General features: G+C 43.0%; 1 protein-coding gene across 1 annotated transcript; it reads left to right on the forward strand.

The window, feature by feature from the left end:
* The first annotated feature begins 855 nt into the window (after positions 1 to 855).
* ACCS (1-aminocyclopropane-1-carboxylate synthase homolog (inactive)) lies at positions 856 to 15,884 on the forward strand. Its single transcript, XM_066551714.1, has 15 exons — positions 856 to 1,693; positions 2,769 to 3,382; positions 4,904 to 4,963; positions 7,552 to 7,622; positions 8,162 to 8,231; positions 9,356 to 9,422; positions 9,881 to 9,978; positions 10,550 to 10,627; positions 11,656 to 11,756; positions 12,419 to 12,508; positions 13,471 to 13,516; positions 13,666 to 13,807; positions 14,408 to 14,550; positions 14,933 to 15,086; positions 15,293 to 15,884. Exons 1-15 carry the CDS (start codon positions 1,057 to 1,059, stop codon positions 15,589 to 15,591), a joined length of 2,670 nt encoding a protein of 889 aa, XP_066407811.1. The 5' UTR covers positions 856 to 1,056; the 3' UTR covers positions 15,592 to 15,884.
* Positions 15,885 to 22,228: the final 6,344 nt, after the last annotated feature.

Consider the following 22,228-nt stretch of genomic DNA (forward strand, 5'->3'; position numbering starts at 1 on the left):
GTCGAGTTCCGCAATCACAGATCCCTACCGGGAATTCGAGCTGGTGTGGTGTGGAGGAAAAAGGAAGAAATCTTGCGTTCGCTCTCTGCAATCCTTCAGCCCAGTTAGAGATGGGGTAGAGGACGGAGTGCGTACTCGATCTGACGGTGGCGTGTAAACAAAGGACGAGCTGGTGTAATGCCTGGTCGCTCGGGACGGCCAGGCTGGAGGCACCGATCCTCCACTGGTGTCCAGGAGCGCTGGGCAGTGCCCCCGTGCGTGTCCCCGAGCGCTGCTGTCCCCGAGGGACACGGGGGCAGCGGGGACAGCCGCTGTCAGGGGCTGCCGCCGACCCCCGCAGCTCTCGCCAGGCCAGGCCCGCCCCCGGCAAAGGCGCCGCCAGTGACCCGGGCCCGGGGGCGCGGTGGGAGCGGGGCCGGCCGCTCCACCGGCGGCATTCGGCGGCACCGCTCCCGAGGTCTCCGCCCCGCCGGGGCCGGAGCCGGGGGTGTTGCGGGCGAAGCCGTGCCGGGCCGTGCCTGGCAGCGCCGGGCGGAGCGGGGCGGGGCCGCGGTGCCGAGCGCCGTGAGGGGGGGCGCGGCTGCGGCGCGGCCGTGGCTCGGCACGGCCCGGCACGGGTGATGCGGCACGGCACGGCCGGTGCTGCCTCCTCCCGGGCCGGGGCGTGCGGAGGGACGGACGGCAGGAAAAGAGGCAGGGTGGGAGGGACCCCACGGCGCCGCTCGGAGCCCGGCCCGGCCCCGGGAGCGCGACAAGCGCCTGGCACGGGATAAAGTTATCCCGGAATAAGGCTGCACGCATGTGCGTCACCCCGGATGTGAACATGCCGGCCCGGCTCCCCGCTAGCTCGCTCCGCCTGGCTCCAGCGGATGGGTTGAGCCGTGCCGTGCCGAGCCGAGCCGTGCCGAGCCGTGCCCGAGGCCCTGCAGCCCGGTAGGGGCTGGGGGAGGCCGGGCCGCCCGGGCGCCCTCGAGGGCCGAGGTGCGAAAGCCCCTCCCGGCGGGCCAGGGGCAGGTGCGCAGCCCGGGGCGAGCGGCGGGCGCGGCCCCGGGAGCGATGGATTTTCGTGGGAAGAAGTACGAGCGCGGCAGTAACTGGTCGGACCCCGAGGTGGTGGAGCTGCTGCAGCTCTGGGCCGACGAGTCGGTGCAGATAGAGCTGGAGAGCTGCTTGCGCAACCAGCACGTCTTCAACCGCATCGCCGAGGTGCTGCGGGAGAAGGGCATCCACCGGACGGGAGACCAGTGCCGGGAGAAGATCAAGAAGATGAAGCTGGAGTACCGGCGGATCAAGGACAATAGCAAGGCCCCGCGGGGCGGGCGGACGTGGAAGTTCTACGAGGTGATGGACCGGGTGCTGACCAGCCGGCCGGCCCTGGCCTATGGCTCCCTGAGCGGCAGCATGATGGCTCAGCAGGTGCTGCAGGGCAGCATGGTGGAGAGCTACCACCACCAGTTCACCTCCTCCGCCCTGCCCTTCGGACACTCCCAGCACCCTGAGCTGATGGAAATCAAATGTGAGGAGGTGAACTCTGATGACCACAGCTTGACCCCAGAGCCCCCACAAGCCATGCCTTACCAGCAGGGCTCCCCTGAAGAACAGGAGATGGAGAGAGCCTTCTTGGAGAGGGCCCAAAACGACTCTCCCATCTCCAGGGTGGAGATTCCCATTGAAACCAGTGTTTCACCTTCAGGTAGGGATAGCCTTTTACATTCCAGCATAAGGTTCCTGCCCATTTTCCCAGAAAGAGAAGATTATTTCTGGTGCAGAGATAGGCACCTGGTTTTCTCAATGACATTTGGATCCTTGTTTCCATATCCCAAAAAGCTTTAAAGTAGATAGCTGATATCTGAATTCATGGTGTTTTGGCCATTCCCAAAATGCAGGTATCTCACTGCAGGTAAATATAATCTAGAATTACTGAGCTAGGTGAAATACTGTGTATGAAATCCAAAGAGCTCCATAAGTTGGGCTAGTTAGATTTCTGCATATAATGCTGACAGTAAAAAACCCATTTGCATGCTTATTTGGTATCACATAACCAGAGCTGTCTGCTGTCCTCATGCTGAATTGTATCATGACACCCTCTTCTGCCATGATTGCACTGTAAACTGTCCTTGCATTTCTTTAAAATATGTTCCAGATCTTATATTTTAGCCCACTCAACAGTGAAGAATACTTGGGAATAATCATTGCCTGACTTCTAAGCTATTTGGTGGGACTTGCACAGAAGATGTTTGTGAAAGTCACTGGCAGAAACAGTGTTTGTTTACAGGAGATGAGATTCCTGCACTGAAAGTGCAGTTGGCATTGCTTAGCTACCAGGAAGGGTATAGTCTGGGAATCCTGGGCGTTTCAAACCAGTCTAGGACAGGCTGATGGAAGACCATGAATTGTTGGAGAAGAAGAGGTGATAACAAATGTGAAGTTAATGTCTGAGGTCAGGAAGAAATGGTATGTCCTCTTGGCTGTGGTGCTTGCATAGTTAGCCTAGTGGAGGGAACTGATGATTATTCTGGTTAATGCAGAGACCATGTAAGGGGCTGGGGCTGGCAGCATCATGGTGTGCCTAGTGTGTGATGTTAAAAACAAACTTAAAAACCTGTTTGCAAACCTCAGGATGTACCTGACAGGTTTTACTTTGTTTTTTCTGTAAACTCTATGGTAGATAAAAGGTTGTTCTTGCGACAGGCAGGAGAAGGAAGCAAGGCATGCCCATGCCACTTTGCTTGCTGCACTTCTTCTTTGTTGCTTTTGTGTATTCACAGGTTTCAGTGAGCCAAACATGGCAAACTCATCACGGATCCAGAACGTTGTTCCCCGGCCTGGCTTCTCTGCCTTGCATCGGCTGAGAAAGAAGCGGAAAGGGCAGCGCATGAGGGACCCACTGGACGATCTGCTGCTGAAGACTCTGACGTCCCAGCGGGCCATGGAGGAGCGCTTTCTGCAGATGGAAGAACGCCGCTTCCAGCGAGATCTGGACGTGGAGGAGCGCCGGATGCAACTGGAGCAGCGCCGCTTTGAACTGGAGAGGGAACATGAGTTTCGCATGTTCAATGTCTTTGCTCAAATGCTCAGCATCCTAAAGCAGAGCCATAGTGGCTCCTCCTCCTCTGTTGCCATGCCTCAGGGTTTGGACTTCAGCCAGGCGCTGTCCGAAATTGAGGGAATGCGAGGAAGAGGGAGCAACCTGCAGGAGATGAGGCTTCGGCCGCTTGCCAAGAGGAGGGTTGACGTGCACAGCTTCTGTAACCCCAGCGGCTTCCAGAGAAGCCCCTACCTCTCTGCTCGTGGCAACTTTGCCAGCGCTTTTCAGGGCTCCACTGAGGAAGGGTACAAAGCCTATCATGCTGACAAGTATGATGAAGACAAGAACCCCAACGTGAGTAAGAGCCTCAAAGTGTTTTCCTGGCTCCCTTGTTAGGAAAAAAAAGTTTCTTAGAAGTTTGCTGGCAGATGTGCTAAAAGTGTGGGGTTTTTTTTTTATCTCAGTAATACAAGGTGCATAAAACTGCTTGTTTGAGGAAAAGAAATTAAAAGTAGCTTTGTGAAACATCTAGATACCAAGGATGAATGCTGTGTTCAGCTCAGGTTTGCACACTGATTTTTTAATCAGGGTAGTAATAGCAGTAGCAGACCTTGAAAGATGTAAGCAATCTGCAGGAACAGAGCTCATGTTCGTCCTTCCACCTCATGACCTCTATTGCCCACTGAGGACCATCTCTGATTATCTGATTATATCTGATTATTGCAGGTGATGGGTGCAGGAAGTAGAACTACTAAGTAGTAGCTTTTTTTTTAATTACTGTTAATAACACTCAGCACTTTTTCTGCCCATTTACACTCAGCTGCTTGGTTTTAAGTAGCTCATCATAGCCCTCTTGTGGCACAAAGGCTGTGTTAATAGCTCATGGCAAACTATTACTGAGAAACAAATATAGTAAATGTAAATAATTTATATGTGGATTACTTTTATTTAGATGCTTCATTCACATACTGAACTAACTACTTGAAACTTTAAAAATATTCTATTACTAGCCCTGACTTTAGTTGCACTGTGTTGCAGGGATGAAAATTGGATTGTTAAACTAGAAATACACAGGGAAGTTTTTGTTACAAGGTGTATTATGAGGTACAGGGTTCTGCTTCTACAAACCGTTGTCTATGTAGGAGGTAGGTTTTTTTAAACAAATACCTAAAATTAGACTTGTACTTTAATAACATCAAAAGTGTATAGTTGTTTCAATTTTATTTCACATATTAAAATTTTATTTACCTAAACTCTTCTAATAATGAGAATGTACTAGTAGATTTGAACTCTTGAGGATCTAATGTCATATTATATATGGCCAAATCATAAACCTGGAACTGTAGGGTCATCTCTCCAGAGGGAAAAATTCAGGATTTTAACTACTTATCATGACTACATGTTTATATGGTTTTTGAGCAAATCAGTAGAGTGGAATAGTAATTAATGGTAAACAAATGCTTTTAAGATAAAGAAACATATCCAAAACTTTGTTTAAAACTGCTGTTGAAGTGTTAACCTTGTTTTTTTTTTTTTGTGTTAACCTTGTTGTTTTAGGATTTCTTTTTTTAGTTACGTATAATAGTGAGTGCATTCAAGATTAAGTTAAACATGTTCTGTAAAGAAGTATAAACTATTAGTACATGTTTATTTACCGACAGTTTATTTTTATTGACTAAGAAGCCAAGTGTTTGGATATATATGGAAACGTACACACGTAGATGCACGTCTTGAGTTTTATACGGTGAAGTTTATGTGAACTGTATTTTGACTTTTCCTTGGTAAGCTTTTTGGAGGCAATTTAGTGAAGTGATAGCTAAGGTGATGTGCTCACATGTTTTATGTGTCTATAAACAATTCTGTTTCTTTTTCTAGGGTATAATAAACTTTGGCACCAGTGAGAACAAGCTCTGCTTTGACCTGATGTCCAAGCGGGTAAGTTCTATTCCCAAATAAAACACTGAATTTGCTGTGCAGTCCCTCTTCAAAGCTTGCACTTTCCTAGGGTTACTGCTGTTACTCAGGTTTCTCTGGTGAAGTTTTTCATTGTGGATTTTAAATTTGTTGGAAGTCACTTTTGAATACAACTACTTGTACATTTATTTATTTTATTTTTCCAGGAGGATAGGAGCACGGATGTTTTTCTCTTCCTCTTCATGACGAGTTTCTCTCTGGGGATGTACTTATTTCAGAAAACTAGATGAAAATAAGATGAATTTTATTTTCCCTTGCTCACAGTAGATTATTTAATACATATATTTTGAAATTACTTTTGAAATCTATTTAATTTTGAATATCTTTACACCTGTCTGTTATAAAGTCACACAATTGGACACCTGGTTCTGAAATCACCTGAAATGTGCAAGTGTGGCAGCAGTGAAATCTCTCAAAATCAGTGGGTCAGCTGCTACCTGCTGGCTTTGCACCAGGCAGAGAAGTGCAACACATAGCAGAACTGAAAAAGTAGAAAAAGTCGAAAGGAAGCAAGAGAACTATGCTGTAGAGGAATGCTTTTAGATTTCCATTAAAATCACTGCCCGTGGCAAGCAGCCTTTGAGGTGGGCAGGTAGCACCTTTTCCTACCTGTGGTTGTGTGCGGGGAGGGAAGGTGCCTCAGGGTTGGACAGTTGGACAGTCTCGGCAGTTTGAACTTCATGGTTTCTCCCATTCCACCACTTCCCACCCTCAAAGTGTTCCCTGTTTTATTTCTGCCTGCTACTCCACTGGCTTGGGGGATGCTACCCCACCACTCCTCCTTCCAGCTAAAAGAACAGGTAAGGCAGAGCTGCTGCCTGCAAGGAAAGGTGTCTTCTAGGCTGCGTAGGTGGTGCCTTCCTTCCTTCACTGTCCCTTCTCCTTTAAACTAACACCATGTCTGCAGTAAGTAGTGCAGAGGGAGACAGTAGTCAGCTGCCCTTCTACGAAAGTGAGTTGAGACTTTGTCAGGTACAGTGTTCATGCTTGTGGCAACAAGCAGAACAAAGATGTTGTTGTCAGCTTCTCTGTCCTTGCAGCCTTGAGTAACAGTATGGATTCACTGAAGCTGGTGCAGCATCAGCTGGGATTGTAGGCAAATATTTTTTTTGCTATTTGGGATTAAAAATACTTACTGCTGCCACTGAATAATGTATCCAGTTTCTGTTTTCAACTTCTGAACCTTAAATTAGAGAACACTTAACACATTACTTTTAGGGGTTCTCCTCTTATTAATTCAGAGTAATTTTTGGCCAAGTCTGCTGGTGGGTTTGCTGTTTCATTCTCTAGATAAGTTTAGGAGAGAGATGTAAGGAGGCACAGTTCTTGGAGCTACACAGACTCCAAGAACATCTACAGCAGAATGAAGGAACTTTTATCCTATACTATCAGGTTGTAATTCTGCATGGGATAAGGACATTGTCTTTAAACTCCAAAGCTTGGCACCAGTTATTAAAACACCTATAGAAAATGTTATGGTTTTGTTATCAAGTGTGAAACTTTCACACTGCATGTGGAATTTCCCTCCTCCTTTGCACTATCACCTACCTACTTGTGTCACCTCCACCTTTACTTTCTTAGTATTAACTCATAGATTTGGTAGCCATTAAATGGTTGGAAGGGGCATCGTATACAATACTTGTTTATTGCCTTTTGTTTATCTAAAATGTTCCCTCAGCCTGTATCAATGCTGTGCTTTCCCTTACAACTTCACAGAACTGGATTATGTGAAACTCTGATACTTAATACCTTGAAAATATTTAGGTAAAAGCAGTGTGCACACTTTATCTAATTATAAATATTAAAAACGACCTCCACAGTTCAGGTCAATCTGTCTTTGAGATCAGAATGAACTTCTTATAAGGAACAAAGTGCCTGTCCTGGGGAATAATTATTAGGAAGATAATTTCCATTTTCTCATGTCTTTTGAAAGCTCCTGTTACACTTCAACATTTACCAAACTGATCAGAAAAATAAATCTGAAGAATCTGCCATAACTTTGAACTGAGACATAAATGAAAGCTGTAATTCATTAAAAAAATTAATAGATTGAAAGTTAATTAAGGAAAATGCATATCTGACTCCAATTCAAATTCTTTTCTAACTCTTTCTGACAGTCTGGACCTGAGCTTTCACAACTGGCACTTATTTTTCCAGCCAAAAGCTGTTGTCCTCAAAGCCTGGGCAAAACACTCTTGGTTTTGCTTCATTTGCTGAGAAAGTCTTTTGCAGATGCCTTGGTTATGGGCATTGTATGTTGCTTGTTCTGCATCCTTTTTGTAGATTTCTGTGCAGAGAAGTTTTGGCTGCAGTAACTTAGCAGAAACCTGTAGTTCATACAACCTGAAGGTATCACAGATCAGTTTGCTGGTCCTTGCTTCTCTAGGCTGTGTTAATTTTGATGGTCAGTAGCTTTCCCAATCCAGTTTTACAACTGTTGAAATTGCACAAGTGTCTGTGCAGATGTGTGCCTGTGCAAGGATCCTGTCTATCTCCATATTTTCCTTATCAGTAACTGGGCTTTTAATGATTCTTTGCATTTTTCCCAGCTGACACAGGCTGATATGAATCTCATGGACCCTTCACTGCTTCAGTATCCTGACTGGAAAGGACATCTGTTGTAAGTCTTTTCTGTAACACTTCTCTTTTTGACTACTTGTTTAATAAACAGAATGGATGAATACAAACTTCTTCTGCTACATTCTCTAGTTAAAATGTTTCTAGGTCACTTAAATCATCTTTTTCTTACTAAACTTTACATTAGCTGGCCTACCAGCTCATCCAGTTAAAAATCCTTTTATGTGAGAGAAGATGCAAATTTTCTGAAGCAGAGTTTTAAAAGCACTTGTAACATTAACAAATTGGGCAACTCTAAACAATTCTTTGAAACATAGTGAACACTTGGGGTTGTTAATCCTCCTTTTCTGTGCCAGATTAAAGCTCATCAGAAATATATGCACGATTATAGACATTATCTCTAGCACCTCTGTGGGGTGTAAAAATCATGTCTGTTCCATGGGCCAGAGCTATCCTGTTTTCTAGCTATTTTCACCAGACTGTACTGTCCCTGACTTGACTTTCCTAAGATGTGAACCTGGTTTGGAAGCCCAGCCTCTTGGAGAATATTTGAATCAGTATTTGCTTTCATGTGTTTTTCAGTTTACGGGAAGAAGTGGCTCGATTTTTGACCTATTACTGCAAGGCCCCTGCACCTCTCAAAGCAGAGAATGTAGGTAACCCAGTGCCCATTGGTGTCTATTCTAATGTATTGCCATTTGTTGGGAAAAAGTTTCAAATTCTGTTTTTTTAAACAAATGATTTGGTAAGAATGCAAGCTGTTATCATGTAAATGAGATTGATTCTGCATTTCAGTCGCTTTTGATGCACACTTTCACCAGAAGACTTCTGGCCTACTGTATATTTGCCTCATGTTTCACTTCTGTGTGCCAACTCCTCCTGCTGGTACTCTCAATGGGGCTTTACATTTTGATCTCCCTATTTAGCTCAGGGACCTACTCTGCCTCTATCCCTCAGCCTTGGCAAAGAGTGCCCACTGTTTCAGTTGAGTTCCATGTCATCGCATTCCTCTGTTACACCTCAAGACAGAGATTTGTAATTGAACCAAGAGTTAGTTTTAGCCTGTAAAATTTGTGGCAGCGTTGCTAGAAAGACATCAGGACCTGAATCTCTGCAGGACTTGCTGACTTGTGAGAGATACAGCCTGGACAAAGGGGCCTGTGGAGGTCAGGAGCTCCTGTCTCTGCTGAGTGCTGAAGTCAGCAGGAGCTGGGGCAGGCATTGCTTTCCTCGCTGCAATTCAACAGAACCCCATGCTTCCTGTGAACTGAGGTTACCATTGATCAGATTGCTGATCACTGCCTCTTCAAGGCACCAGATTCTTCCTGATACATGGAATAAAACTCATGGTACCTGTAAGCATTTGTCCTGTAGAAGAGGGAGTCAAACCTGCTTCTGTACGAGACAGTAGTTCCCACTTTTGCACAAGTTTGGCAGGAGGTCAGAGCTGCTGTTATCATGAAGAAATGATAAGACATATTAACTGTTGAAAAGTATTTTGATTTACTAGGATCTCAGAACTGCTCCCCAGCTTTTTCCCTACTTTAAGCCTATTCTTTTTCTAAATTACTTATTAGAATGAAAAATGGCACTAGAACAAAGTGTCTGTGAAAGAACAGGATTAAAGTTATTCTGGTAGAAGTGGAATTTCAGCAGGAAAATCCTAATGGAGAATTAGGGAGAAAATTTATTTCATTGATATTGTCAGTGATATTGCTTTATGGTGTTGACTTTCTATGTATGGATTTATCACTAGCATTTCTCTTTCTTCTGTAGGTGATTATTTTAAATGGTTGTGGCTCTTTATTTTCTGCATTAGCTACAGTCCTTTGTGATCCAGGGGGTAAGTGGATGGTTGGAACATAGTTTGTTTTGTTTTTTTCTGCTGGGAGATAATGTTAATTTGTTTAAATACTGTTAGACAGAAGTGAAGTAGTGGAATTAGCATTGGCCTGCTGCACAGTTCTTGTTTCCTGCAAAGTTGTACTGTGAAATTCTTCAATTCTGTGGTCTGCAGATGTCATGCCCTCACACTTGATGCCTGCCCTGTCTGCCTTCACTGTTTTTGTGGTACCCTTTTTTAGTTTGCCAGACTAGACATGGGCTATACTCACGGTTACCTGGGCACTTGCAGAAGATTAAAGAATTAATGTAAAAATAAAGTGAAGAAAGAGGCAGTAGGATTGCAGTTTTCCCAAGGGACACAGCTGTAAAAATGCTTTCATATTTAGCTAAAGCATATTAGGAGAGAAGACTGTGACCTGGACCTGTTGGTAACTAACTTTGTTTTCTTGGTTCCAGAAGCTATTCTGATTGCTACTCCCTGTTATGGTGGTATTAGCCAGAGTATCTTCCTCTATGGTAATGTCAAGCTGGTGTATGTCTATTTAGACAGTAAGGTAAGATCTGGGAGAAGGGAATCACAATCTCTGTAGTTAAACTGGAAAGCTGAGCTTTGGGAATCTCTGCAAGCAGTTTTCAGAACAAGGGTACGCTAGAGCCAGTGGACATTTACACAGTTTATTGCTGGGAAAATGGACGCCTGGCTTACAAGAAAGTCCCTTGAGACCATGAATCTGGATTCCAGTTTTTTACTTTTCTTGTATCTTACTCCCAGTAAAAGTCCTTGAAAGGAAAAAAATTACCATTTTGAACCTTGGAGAGAGAAGTTATCCTACGTGTCCTACTGAAGGCGGTCCCATGGTGCAAGAACAGATGGAGATCTTGCATTGCTTTAGTTATTCAAGAGTAGCAAGAAAATTCTGGTTTTGGCCAGCCTGTCATGGACTTTTCTTTGATTTTACTTATTGATTTATTTATTCTCTCTGTAGTATAAGAGGATAAGAAGATGGTTGCTAGGTCATTATTGTTGGGGGTTTATTTTCTTTCAGGGAACATTTGTCAGTGGATTGGCTCAAGGCAGTCTCTATTGAAACAACTTTGCCTTTTTAATCTTTTTATGTCTTTCAGATTACTGGAACAAGTACTCGGCCTTTTCAGCTTACAGTGGAAAAACTGGAAAAAGCCTTGCAGGATGCCCAGGCAGAGGTGAGTTTAGCTGAGCTTCACATTACCAGCTAAGTTTACAATATATTGGAGATATCACATCCCAGATGTGGCCTAAAGATCAAAGCATTTTCAAAACCTAGCACCTGGCTTTCTGGTTGTCCTTGTAGATCATCTGAGATGATGGCTTGTGAACTCAGGGGCACTTCTAGGGGGAATCCCTCAGTGTTATGTCTGTCCAGTTTTGGTCACAGCACAAAAGGATAAGCCAGACAATTCACAAAGCACTGGAACCCATTCATATAACCAAAAATAATGTTCTTGGGCATGCACTAAAATTTGGGACTACCCAGGATTTCCCCCTCAGAAAGGCCAGCTGAGTTACCTGAAAACTGTTTGCTCTACACAGCAGGGCAGATGAATACACGAAGAATGCTGAAAGTTTTTTCAGGAGAGAACTCTAGAGGATAAAATGCAAGTGAATATCACTTTTCTGAAGTGATATTCAGACTAACAGAGTTAGTCTGTAAGTTTGGCATTGTCCTAAATCCCATATATGTTAAGGTGCATCTTTGAATTGTTACCAGCTCTGACATGTCCAGCCAAGTATGCTTTAAATGAGTACACTTTGCATCCACCTAACTCAAATTCTCATCTTTCTTGCCACTTTCATGGGCAGTCTTCAGTAATTTATTATTTCCCAATTACTAATGCAGCTCAGAAAAAGTACTTCCATACTGAAAGCATGTGAGACCATCTCTCTCATTAATTGGTTGACCAGATGGCAACCAATTACTTGGTAGTGGCAAATCCCTCTTTTCAAAATCATAGATTAATTCTATAATATTTTGATCATTTCACTTTGCAACTGAATTAATTGTAAACAAAAAAATTGTTAATTTGTGGCTGAAAATTTTCTCTTACAAATTTAACTTTGAGGTGAAAAGTCATAGTGGAAGCTTCAGGGGAATCCTGTGTCACACTCAAGTGAGGGACTACTCAAGTAGAGGAACTGAAAATTTATCCCATGCTAGGCACTCTCTTAATACTGTGATATTTGTATTCTGCAGGGTGTCACTGTAAGGGCCTTAATTCTTTTGAATCCCCAAAATCCCCTTGGGGACATCTACTCCTTGTCGGAGCTACGGGATTACCTGGAATTTGCTAAAAGGTATGTCACTTTGGAAAGCCTAGATATCCTGAGTCAGATACAGCTTTCACACTCTGGTGGACTACTTGCTGTCCCTGAATTTGTCTGTGAATATCTTTTAAGTCAGGTGAATAGTCTGTTCTTCATACACATTGGTGGACTTAAGAAAGGGGAGGGGAGTGCTGGGATCATGGACCCTGCAGTCATCTGGGCTGGCAAAGCAGCTTGTATCAAGGAATGCAAGTTTTATTTTTCAGTGATCCGAGGAAACACTATGGCACTGGGCTTCCCTGGTAGAAAGCTGAGTTCTTTTCCTCCCAGTTTCTCAGAACCCATAAAGACAAAGAAGTGTATGAATATGGTTTCATCATGGATCATAATACTGCTTGAGATTCAGATTCTATGAGATGCTGAGTAGATGGGTAGTACTTCTAGGAATTAATTTTCACATTAGCAATGATAGGATCTTTGTCTTGTTACATGGTTACAGTGTGTGACGAGAGGATATACCTCAAATCATTTCAATGTACACAAAATAGATCCAAGTTGAGAAAAGTTGCTTTATTTCTGCAAAATTTGGCATCCCCTCTTCTTTGTATAAAGCAAGTATTTGGAGGCCTGAATTTATCTCTGTTAAACCAGAAGCAGCCTTCTTTTGTAATCTCCATTTTGTCCTTTTGCAGACATGAATTGCATGTGATAGTAGATGAGATCTACATGCTGTCAGTTTTTGATGAATCAGCCACGTTTCACAGTGTCCTAGGCATGGACAGGTAAAAGCAGCTCCTACTTCCCTGGCCATCTTCCAGTGACAGTTCAACATGATGCCTTGCTGAGAACTTGTGACTGGAAGTTAAGTCATGAGCTAGTAAATTCTCAATCCAACTTACATTCATTGATTTATGCCCTTTTTTAGTAATTTCTGAATGGCAAATGAATTTTGTCAAGTACAATCTAGCAAGTAAAAAATGGTAGCTAGCTTTTTATTGTGGTACACTTCTCAATGTGTGCATCAATATTTGGTTATGACAGTTCCCAAAACAGAAAGCAGATTTTTCTTTTGTTTAAGGTGATGCTCTTCTTCCTACCTAAATGTCTTTTTCCCATGTTTCTGTTGATGCTTGTAAAGACTTTCTATTGTTGTTTACTTTCTAATTTTCCATAGAGTAGTCCCAGATCACAGTAGTATTACAGACTGGATAATGGATTTTATTAGGTATTGTTTTAATGAGAAGAACTTTTAAAATATTTTTTAAAATATAGTGTGTTGTTGAGTTGTTTGGGGTTTTTTTAATTTTTAGTCTTCACCAGTGCTGCTAGCTATCTTTTTGTGCTCAGTTGCAAGGAAATAAAATATATTTGGTTAAGTGTTAGCTCAGTCTTGCTGGCCTTAGATGTACAAGAACATCACTTTTGATTCTTGACAAAATACATTGGCAGAAGCCTGATTTCTAGCATTAAATGTATGAGCTTCAGGAAATCTGCATGTAAAATGTAGCACTTGTAAGCATCTGTGTCTTTGAAGTATTTAAAAACTTGTCTAAAGCTACTTCCAAGGTGTTCCTAGTTTCTAAAGTTAGGTTGCATTTGAATTTTCCCTGCTTGACTGCTGTTTGGTGGTGCACTGTGTGTCATTGTGTAATGCTGCCTCTCTGTTTCTGCAATGCTGCACTGGTGATCCAAAAGCTTCAGCACCTATGACACTAACTGCCCATCTGCATCCTTCTACATACAGATTGCCTGATCCACAGCGGACTCACGTGATGTGGGGCATAACCAAGGTGAGTGCTGCTTGTTATCATGCTGTGCCTTTGTGGCGCTAGGTTTTGGTCTGGGCTCCTCAGGTTCCTCATGCTGGAAAGATCAAGTTAGTAGTAATAGGATCCCAGTTGTTCAGTATAATAAAGTAGTCTCTCTGTGCCTTCTGCAGGATTTTGCTGTTTCTGGGATTCGTTTTGGTACTTTATATACAGAGAACCAAGATGTTGTTAATGCAGTGGCTTCTTTGTGTTATTTCCATGGGGTTTGTGGACCTGTCCAGCACAAGGTTGCACAGCTGCTTAGAGACAGAGGTGAGTCAGTAGCTCCATGTACAATCTTCTGCCATTCTGTGTGTCTTAGTACCTGGAAGATCTCCCCTTCCCTTACTTTCCCAAGTGGTCTCCTCTTTGTACACCTTAATTGACAGTCTTCCATTACCCTGAAACTTCCCATGCAACACAAGGCTGACAGCTCTGCAGAAAAGCACATTTATGCAGAGCTTCTGATCAGCAGAGTTAGAGGAGCAGCTTGGAGGAAGCATGGTAGCTATTTATACAGAAATTGCCAGAGTTACCCAGAACCAGATGAGCAGAAACAAAGAATACAGGCTTGTAGGACAAGGGAAATGGAAATGGGCTTCAAACTCTGCCCAGGGTGGAATGCTAACAGTCCATGATGACTAAGAACTATAAATGTAGGGAAACTTCCTCAGGAAGGTCAGGGAGATACTCTTCTGCACAGACATGAAACTGCAAAATACTTCTTGGCTGTCCTTTTGTTATTTGAGGAAACAGAAAACTAAAGAAGGAGGTAAAGTGTGAAGCAGAAAAAGACAGCTGGGCGTTTTCAAAGCTTCAACAGATCTGAATACTTCCTCAGTTTGTGATTCTTTATCTTCTTCTTCTGGTCAGACTGGATCAACCAGGTGTACCTGAGGGCCAACCATGCCCGCCTAAAAGCTGCCCATACGTATGTGACAGATGAGCTGAAGACACTTGGGGTTCCTTTTCTCAACCGCAATGCAGGCTTCTTTGTCTGGATTGATTTCCGAAAGGTTGGTAGTTTTGGGAAGTGAGGCTTCTCCTGGGGTGAGGGCAGGCATGTAGTGCAACTGCATCTAGAGGAAGAGTTAATATTGTGACAAGCATTTTATTTCAACAAATCTGTCATCTGATGAGGAGAGGGAAGGACTGCCAGATGTTTCAGTCTGTTCTTTTCCTTTTGTCAATCTGTGAACTTCCCTCCTTGCAGGAATCTTACTACTCTCAAGCCACTTCCCTCCCCATTTCTTCCTTTGTATCACAACTGCTGTACTTCAGAGGTAAAAGGTGTCTCCCTTGGCCTTTGCAGACTTTATGGGAATCACAAATTCATGAGGATCTCAGTGATGTAGTCTATATGGTACTAACCTCTGGCCCTTCTGATGACTCTCCTAGTACCTTAAGACAGGCACATTTGAGGAGGAGTTGCTGCTCTGGAAGCGTTTTCTGGATAATAAGGTCCTCCTGTCCTGCGGAAAAGCCTTTGAGTGCAGTGAACCTGGATGGTTCCGCATCATCTTTTCTGACAAGACCCACCGGCTGCAGTTAGGTGAGTAATGTTCTTTTTCCTCCCACCACAATTTCTGCACCACTATTCCCATCTCTTCTCAATCCTAAACTTAGGCTATTATTATCCTCTTGTCTTCTCTGTTTTTTTCTCACTTACTCCATTATCCTTTCCTGGATCTGATGGATTTGGAGACACTTGTGGCTTAAATTAATCCACCAGTGTTTCTCCTCCTTGTACCACTGCAGGCATGCAACGGATACGCAAGGTTTTGGAAGAGCGTGAGCAGGAGATACTGGCTGAGGAGAAGGAGCAGCCTTGTCAATCAGATCAGGATGGCAAAGCAGATAGCACAGATGAAGTCATTTTTGTATCCCGCCACCAGGACCCTCTCTGTGCCAGTAGCTCCAGCCTTGGTGACCTCATTGGCCTCCTGCAGCAACAGATGCGTTCATCTGACTGGCTACAGAAAAACACAGCCGAGCAGTTTGCCCAGGAAAAGCCAGAGATCTATGATGTGTTCAGCAAACTGGTGGGGAAGCAGTAGGGGTCAGTGTGCCTGCAGGGGCTTTCCTGAACAGTAACTGACCCTGGGCCCCTAACAACTCAGTAGTGACTTCCAGCAAATAATATATTTTCTGTATAGCAAGAAAATTACTTTGTAGGCCCCCTCCTCTCCCGTCTGTTTGAGATCTCTGATTTGTACTATATAGCTGTGTTTCCTTGGATTGGGGTGAGGGTAGGGAAGGGGGGGTGTCTTGTTTGTGTGCTGCTCTCTGTTCTGCAGCATGATTGTATTTTATATTTAATTAATTTCTAATGAATATGCTCTTAACTCTCTTATAAGGTCCTGTGGTGTAATTTTTTATTCTTCTTCACACTTTCCAAAAACAGATTCTAGATTAAGTTATGTGAGGTTTCCCTTTTCTTAAATGATGGTCAGATATAACTATTTGGGGGCCAGCTGTCTCAAAGAGGTGTTTTTGGGAGATAGAATCTAGTGTCAGCCCTAACTTAGCCCTAGCTAAGGGTATATAAACATGTGCATCGATTCATCTTCATAACTGAGGCTCTTAGGACCATAGTCATGTAGACTGAGTTCTTTAAATCATTTTGTTTGGAGTTGGTTTCCAGTCTGACCTCAGATCAGACAGTATCCACTGCCCTTGGCTGGTGAAATGCCTGGTTTTGTTTCTATTCTTCTTTTTTATATTCCTATAAATAAAATGCACTCATTGGCCTCTTGGCAGAATGTCCAGAAAAGAGCTACAAATGGAGAGGCAATAGAAAGTAGATGTTGTTTTTGCATTTTTCTATTCCTGGAAGTCCATCCCTTGTGGTTAACAACAACATGTATTGGCAAAAGATTGCAGAGAATGCTTCTGCCATCGTGTTAGGTGTACCTGTAGGTACAGCTGCTTCTGTCACCTACCACAGGCATCCAAGGACGCACCTTCCACCATTATCACAATATTGAATGCAATTTTTTTTCTGTGTTTCTCAGTTTGCAGGGGAATTCTTTTTTTACCAAATGGTATTCTTCTGTCTCCTCCTCTTTCCCATTTTAAGAAACTGTTTTCTGTATGCTGGTGATAGAGTATTTCAACTAGAAGGCCTCTTTCACAGATAAAAAACTATTTAACTTCTGGTACTATAAAATTTAGGTATCCTAAAGAAATTGGAGCTTGTTTTTCTGCATACATATTAATCAAGAATTGAAGGAAATTGCTCATGAAAAATGAATAGAAGTGCATCTTTTCCCTCATAGATTTTGGCAGATGGGCATGAGTGACAAAAACACATCTGCATCATAAACCAAATTACCAAAGCACAGGCAATTAATGCAACCACAGTTTGCTGTGTGGTGATGGCAGAGAACTGCTTGGACAGGGGAAGGAAAGTCTGAGCAGTGGCTGAAGACAAGATGGTGCTGCTTTTGACTGCTGTGAGCAGTAACCAGCTCCTCCTTCAGTGCTGAGGCCAGGCTGGTGAGGTGACAGGTAAGATCAGTATAAGGGACAGTTATAAACAGAGTATTTGCTAACTAGTTTGGCATTTGTCCATGGACAATATTTCCAAGTCCACAAAGAAAGCTATAGCAGAAGACAGGTGTCGTTAATGGAATGGGAAGTGCGATGTACAGCCAAATTACAAATGGACTTCCTGATTTTCCCCCTCTTATTTATGTACCCCAAGGAGGACATGAGCAACAATATTTTAGGGATCAAGTTCTTTGAAATCAAGAATAAGGTGAGACATTAGTTAAAGTGATATTTTAGGGAATCCCTGTAGCAAATTCAACCCATTAATTACTCCTCATTTTCTTTTGTTCTAGTAGTTCTTTCTGTTGGAGTATATGAATATACAAAAGTAACAATTTATATAATATTTTTCACCCATATATATTTACTGCTCAGGAAGCAGGTTTATTGTACTGTTTCTGTGTGGTTTCAGCTAGTAAAGCATGCTTCTGCAGGAAAGAGGGTATGACATGCTTTCAGAATCCTCACAGCTAGTACAGTATGGCTGACAGTCACATCTGAGCTTGCTGTAACTCAACAGAACACACACATAGAGTATTTTCCATGTTATTTTCAATTTTAACACCTGCCTTAGGACCTCTCCACTGAGGAATGTCAGTTTGGTCACAGAAAATATAAATATAACTGGAAAGGAGGCAGGAGAGAAACATGGTCATGAGACTGCTGTTGGAAAAAAAATGGGGTTTTTTTGACTGTGCAAATCCCATAAATTTTGTAAATGGCCTTAACTGGTTTACAGGAACTGGTAAACATGTAGAAAGTCCTGTGTATATGTATATAGAAAGTAAATCAATTCCTATCTGCTCTAAGATTTGCTCTAAGATTACCCCGAGAGGAAAAACACAGGTTCTGCCTGTACAAATTGTTTGTTCTTTCTGCTACCTTCATGTTAGATGTTTTCTCTGCTTGATGTGTCTCATAGTTCTCATTAATGGCCTTTTCTTCTTCTTTGTGGCAAACCTCTACTGACAAAAAACATCGAGAAAAGATTAAGGATTCTCCCATGCTGTCCCTGCCCTCACTTTTTTTTTTGACCTGTTTGTCAAGTGATAGGCAAAGAGAGCAGCACTTCAAATGAAGCCAGTCAGATCTGTTTTTAAAACTTCTGCATTTCATCTGAAACAAGAAATGCCATCAAAATTAGTATAACACTGTGCCTTCATTGCTTGTACTCATTGTAATCATACAAGATGATCAAATCCACTTTGCATACAGTATTTATGTTCCTGTTACCTTTCATTTTAGCACAGAAAGGATCCTAGATGGTTTCAAGGTCCTTGCCACGTTCCAGTCACTCTCTCTGTCCCCCTCTTCCTCTGCCCCCTCCTTTGCCCCCTTGCCCATTCTGTCTCTCTTCTCCGGAGAAGTATTCAATACTTTTAGGGTAGAGGTGGGAATTTCCTGTCCAGGACTGCTCTCTGTCATAGAAGCTTCCATGACATACATTTCAGGTATACACTTGACATTTCATGTTTCTGGGAAGGAAAAATCTGTAAATCTCGAAATTACTAACCTGTGTTACATTGCAGTTAAGCAGACAACATAAATGGGGCCCATCAAGATAAGTATTTATGAAAAATCATGCATACTTACAGAAAGAATCTGTGAAAGTAAGTTTTTCCTTACAGAAATTTAATAGGTCCTAAGCAAAATACCTGTAAGGGAAAATATTCACTGATAACTTAAGAGTTTTCCACCTTAACTGAAGAAAGGAAGTTGCTCAAATATACTGTGTGATAAACTATATATATTTTTTTTTAATAAATGTTAATCCTTTAATTGTTGCCTTTCTATCTTGGAACATCCAACAGGTCACACAGTTGGGCTGACTGCTGTGTGTTTCCCCCATCCCCATAATGACTCAGTTTCTTGAAACCTGCCTTGGGGTCAAACTATCATTTATACTGACAATTTCTTTGCAGTCCTCCTCCAGTTACTTGGTTACAGAATCCCTCTGTTGCTCTCATCCTGCTGGCAGAGTGGTGATTTCATTTCATCAGAGAGATAGTGGCACACAGGGGCTCTATGCTAAAAAACCTCTCATGGAGGAAGCCCTGTGAATCCCACCCCTGAGAATTTCTGCATCGGAAGTATCAGGCACACAAAACTGCTTTTGCACTTTAATTACTTATGCACTATTTTTGTAAGATTGGCTGACCTAACAAGAACTTGTTTTGTTTATTTCTGAAGCAATTCAGACCACATAATGAAGAATAGGGCAAGGTAACCTACAAGGATTATATACAGAATGATATGTGTTCCATCTGAGAAAATCAGAGTGCCAAGATAGACTCATTTTCCATTCCAATTAATGCTTTGTTTATTACTGACTTACATAAAACACTGGCAACTGACTGATGACAAGATCCTAGATTATTTGCAGCCAGCAAATGTACTAAAGAGTCTGAGGAGGTTATAAATACTCTACTTTTTGTCCTCAGTTTGCCAGGATTGGTTATTTTTAGCAAATAGCCAGTCGACCTTATCAAAATGAAGAATCAAAAATAGTCTGGAAAAACACTGCAAGGAAAGGTTATTTTTAGCTCTCTGTCTATTCCCTGCTGCTATCCAGCAAGGTCTGATGGCACAGCTCATGCACGACTGCTTAGTTATTCTAGGCGAGTGCTTGTTATGACCTGTCCTTTCCCTGGATGCCTCTCTGCAGAAGGCATTCAATTGATTAAAGATTAATGCCTCTGCAGACCATGACAGCTGAAAGCTTTAGGGAGGTGGAAACACACACTGGCAGATTGTTTCTATCTGCATCTTTCTGCCACATTAATAGTTTCTTTAAGGGAACTCTCACCTAACTGAATTTCCTTCTGTCTCTTATCCCTCAGTGGGAGCTATTGCAGCACCCCTTTAAGTATATTTGCACCTCTTTTTCCTTTCAGTTCAGGAAGGGAGTAGAGAAAGTAAGAGTTACAAACATAAGTCAAATCACTGTTTTGGCCAGTGCCATCCATCAAAAACCAGTAGCACTGGAAGTGTATGATGGACTGGATCAAGACAGAAAACCATGTAATTGGCTGCTAGATAGTTTATTGATCAGACTAGTTAAAAACTGATATAAATGAGGGTACCATTTGATTGTAAGACTTTAACCAGAACAGTGAACCAAAGCAAGGACCTGGCTGCTACAATATCTTTCTTTCTCTTATAATAGAAACTCTTTAATTTAGTTCAGTACCTTATGTTTTGGCAGTAGCCAATAACAAAATTTTCAGATGAATGAATTGAATTATGAGTTTTTAGTTGTTATGCCATAGGTAGAAAATAAGGTTGAAAAGATGTCTTCAAACCATTAGATTTCCTATTCATATTTGCTTTTCAAAATTACCTCCTTGTACTCATTGTAATCATACAAGATGGAGGCAGAATGTGCTGCTTCCATCACTGCACAAGGTGCACCATAATCTCACATGCAGCTTCTTTACACGTGAAGACACAGTAGCTAGCAAAAGGTTCTCTTCTGTACACTGATCATCCCAGCAGAAAATGAAGGGTGCTGTATGCGACAGCAGGCAAATGTATGGTGACACGGTAAAGCCCTTAAATTCCAAATGATCCCAAAGAACCACATAAGGCAGGACATGAAAGGGCAAAGCAAAGAGAAGTGAAATATCTGATTTCTCCTGTGCATTTATAAAAATTGATAGCTGGTTATCCAGATGCTGATGAATATTTTCACAAGCTATAAATGGCAACCTGTAGTCTAAAAATAGATGCTGTGCCGCAGACTTGTCTGGCTTAGCTACATCACTAGAATATAAACAGGCTCCCTGGTGTGGTTTCAGGGAAATCTCTATCAAGACAGACTACATCCTCCATTTTTCTTGCTACATAGCTGATGCCTCTTGAATTTGTTTAATATAGCTTTTAATAAAATTGCATCGATTTTCAAATTTTCCTACAGGGATAAAAGGATCATCAAGTCTCCGTGAATATTTCAGCCGCAATTGATTCGATGCGCTTTCCTCTCCCTGGCGGAGCAGGGGGGCGGAGGAGGCGCCTGCGGGCACTGCGTGGGCTGGCGCAGGCTGGCTCGGTGACCCCCTCCCTCCTCCCCGCCGCTGCACGTGGCCCAGCCAGTGTCCCTGTCACGCGACAGGGCTGGGAACCCCTCTCCTTGGCTCAGGCACATCCAGGCACTGCTCATGCTGCTGAATCCCATGAGCGCAGGGATCCAGCGCTCATCCGAGCAGCCCCAACACGTGAATGGGGCACCTTCCAATTCACAAAAACCAGGCGCGGAACCATCCTCCCGAAGGAGGGTTCCTGCCTCTGATTTATGAATGGGGCAGCTTGCGGCAATTGGAAACTGATGGGTTACGCCCAGAAACATTAAGTGCTGTAACAAGCCCCGGTAACTTGTACTTGAGGGGAAGGAATAAGCCAGTACCAGAGGAAAAAGCCAGTACCAGAGCTCAGAAAGGTGCTTTGAGATCTGTGAGTGCTGTCTGTTGTTGGTTTGAATGTCACATTCATAAGATGAAGAAGGTAGCGGTGAGTCTGAGGAGAATGCTACATCACCTGCAATGCCACGTGTGTGAGGGGAAGTTGAAAGGAGGAGGAGAAAGCACTGCAGTGACAGTGTTCTGCCTTTTTTGAGGGAGCACCGAGCTGTCTGTGCATGCATGTGGATGGCTTTGCAGAAAGCAGTTTTCCCAAGGGCAGGTGAAGTGAAAGAGAACTAATCTGTTGCTGCCAGTCAAGGCTGTTTAAGGACACTGTACTGTGTATGTGACAGAGAGATTCAGTTTAGAGGCTTAGAGCAGGGATAGGTGCAAACCCCCATCCTTTCACAAACACACATTATAGGATAGCACACCATCACATCACCATTGTACATAGGATACAAATCTATAAAAATGGCTACAAGAACAATTGAAAAGGGGAAAAATACAAAAGCTGACACTGACATGAGAGACACATGGTAAGAGTCTTTTAAAGCACCAAGGATTACAAGATAGAAGCAGAGCTGCTCTGCAACTTATCCCAGGGGGCAGAGAGACTGGAAATGCTTCTGGCTCAGAGATCAGGGGGCTGAAGGGGCTGCAGCAGGAGAACTTTTTGAGGCAGGACATAATAGTTAAAAACTTAATGGTTAAACTGTAACAGTTGAAACAGTTACAGTCCTAA

This window comes from Molothrus aeneus, chromosome 6 (genome assembly GCF_037042795.1).
Source record: "Molothrus aeneus isolate 106 chromosome 6, BPBGC_Maene_1.0, whole genome shotgun sequence".
In the NCBI taxonomy this organism is placed as follows: domain Eukaryota; kingdom Metazoa; phylum Chordata; class Aves; order Passeriformes; family Icteridae; genus Molothrus; species Molothrus aeneus.

What these genes read in the sequence shown, in the direction of transcription:
- ACCS (XM_066551714.1), top strand. Translation starts at nt 1,057, where the DNA reads ATGGATTTTCGTGGGAAGAAGTACGAGCGCGGCAGTAACTGGTCGGAC. An exon ending in ATGTCTATTTAGACAGTAAG is followed by an intron (nt 9,979 to 10,549) that starts GTAAGATCTGGG and finishes TATGTCTTTCAG; the next exon opens with ATTACTGGAACAAGTACTCG. An exon ending in TACCTGGAATTTGCTAAAAG is followed by an intron (nt 11,757 to 12,418) that starts GTATGTCACTTT and finishes GTCCTTTTGCAG; the next exon opens with ACATGAATTGCATGTGATAG.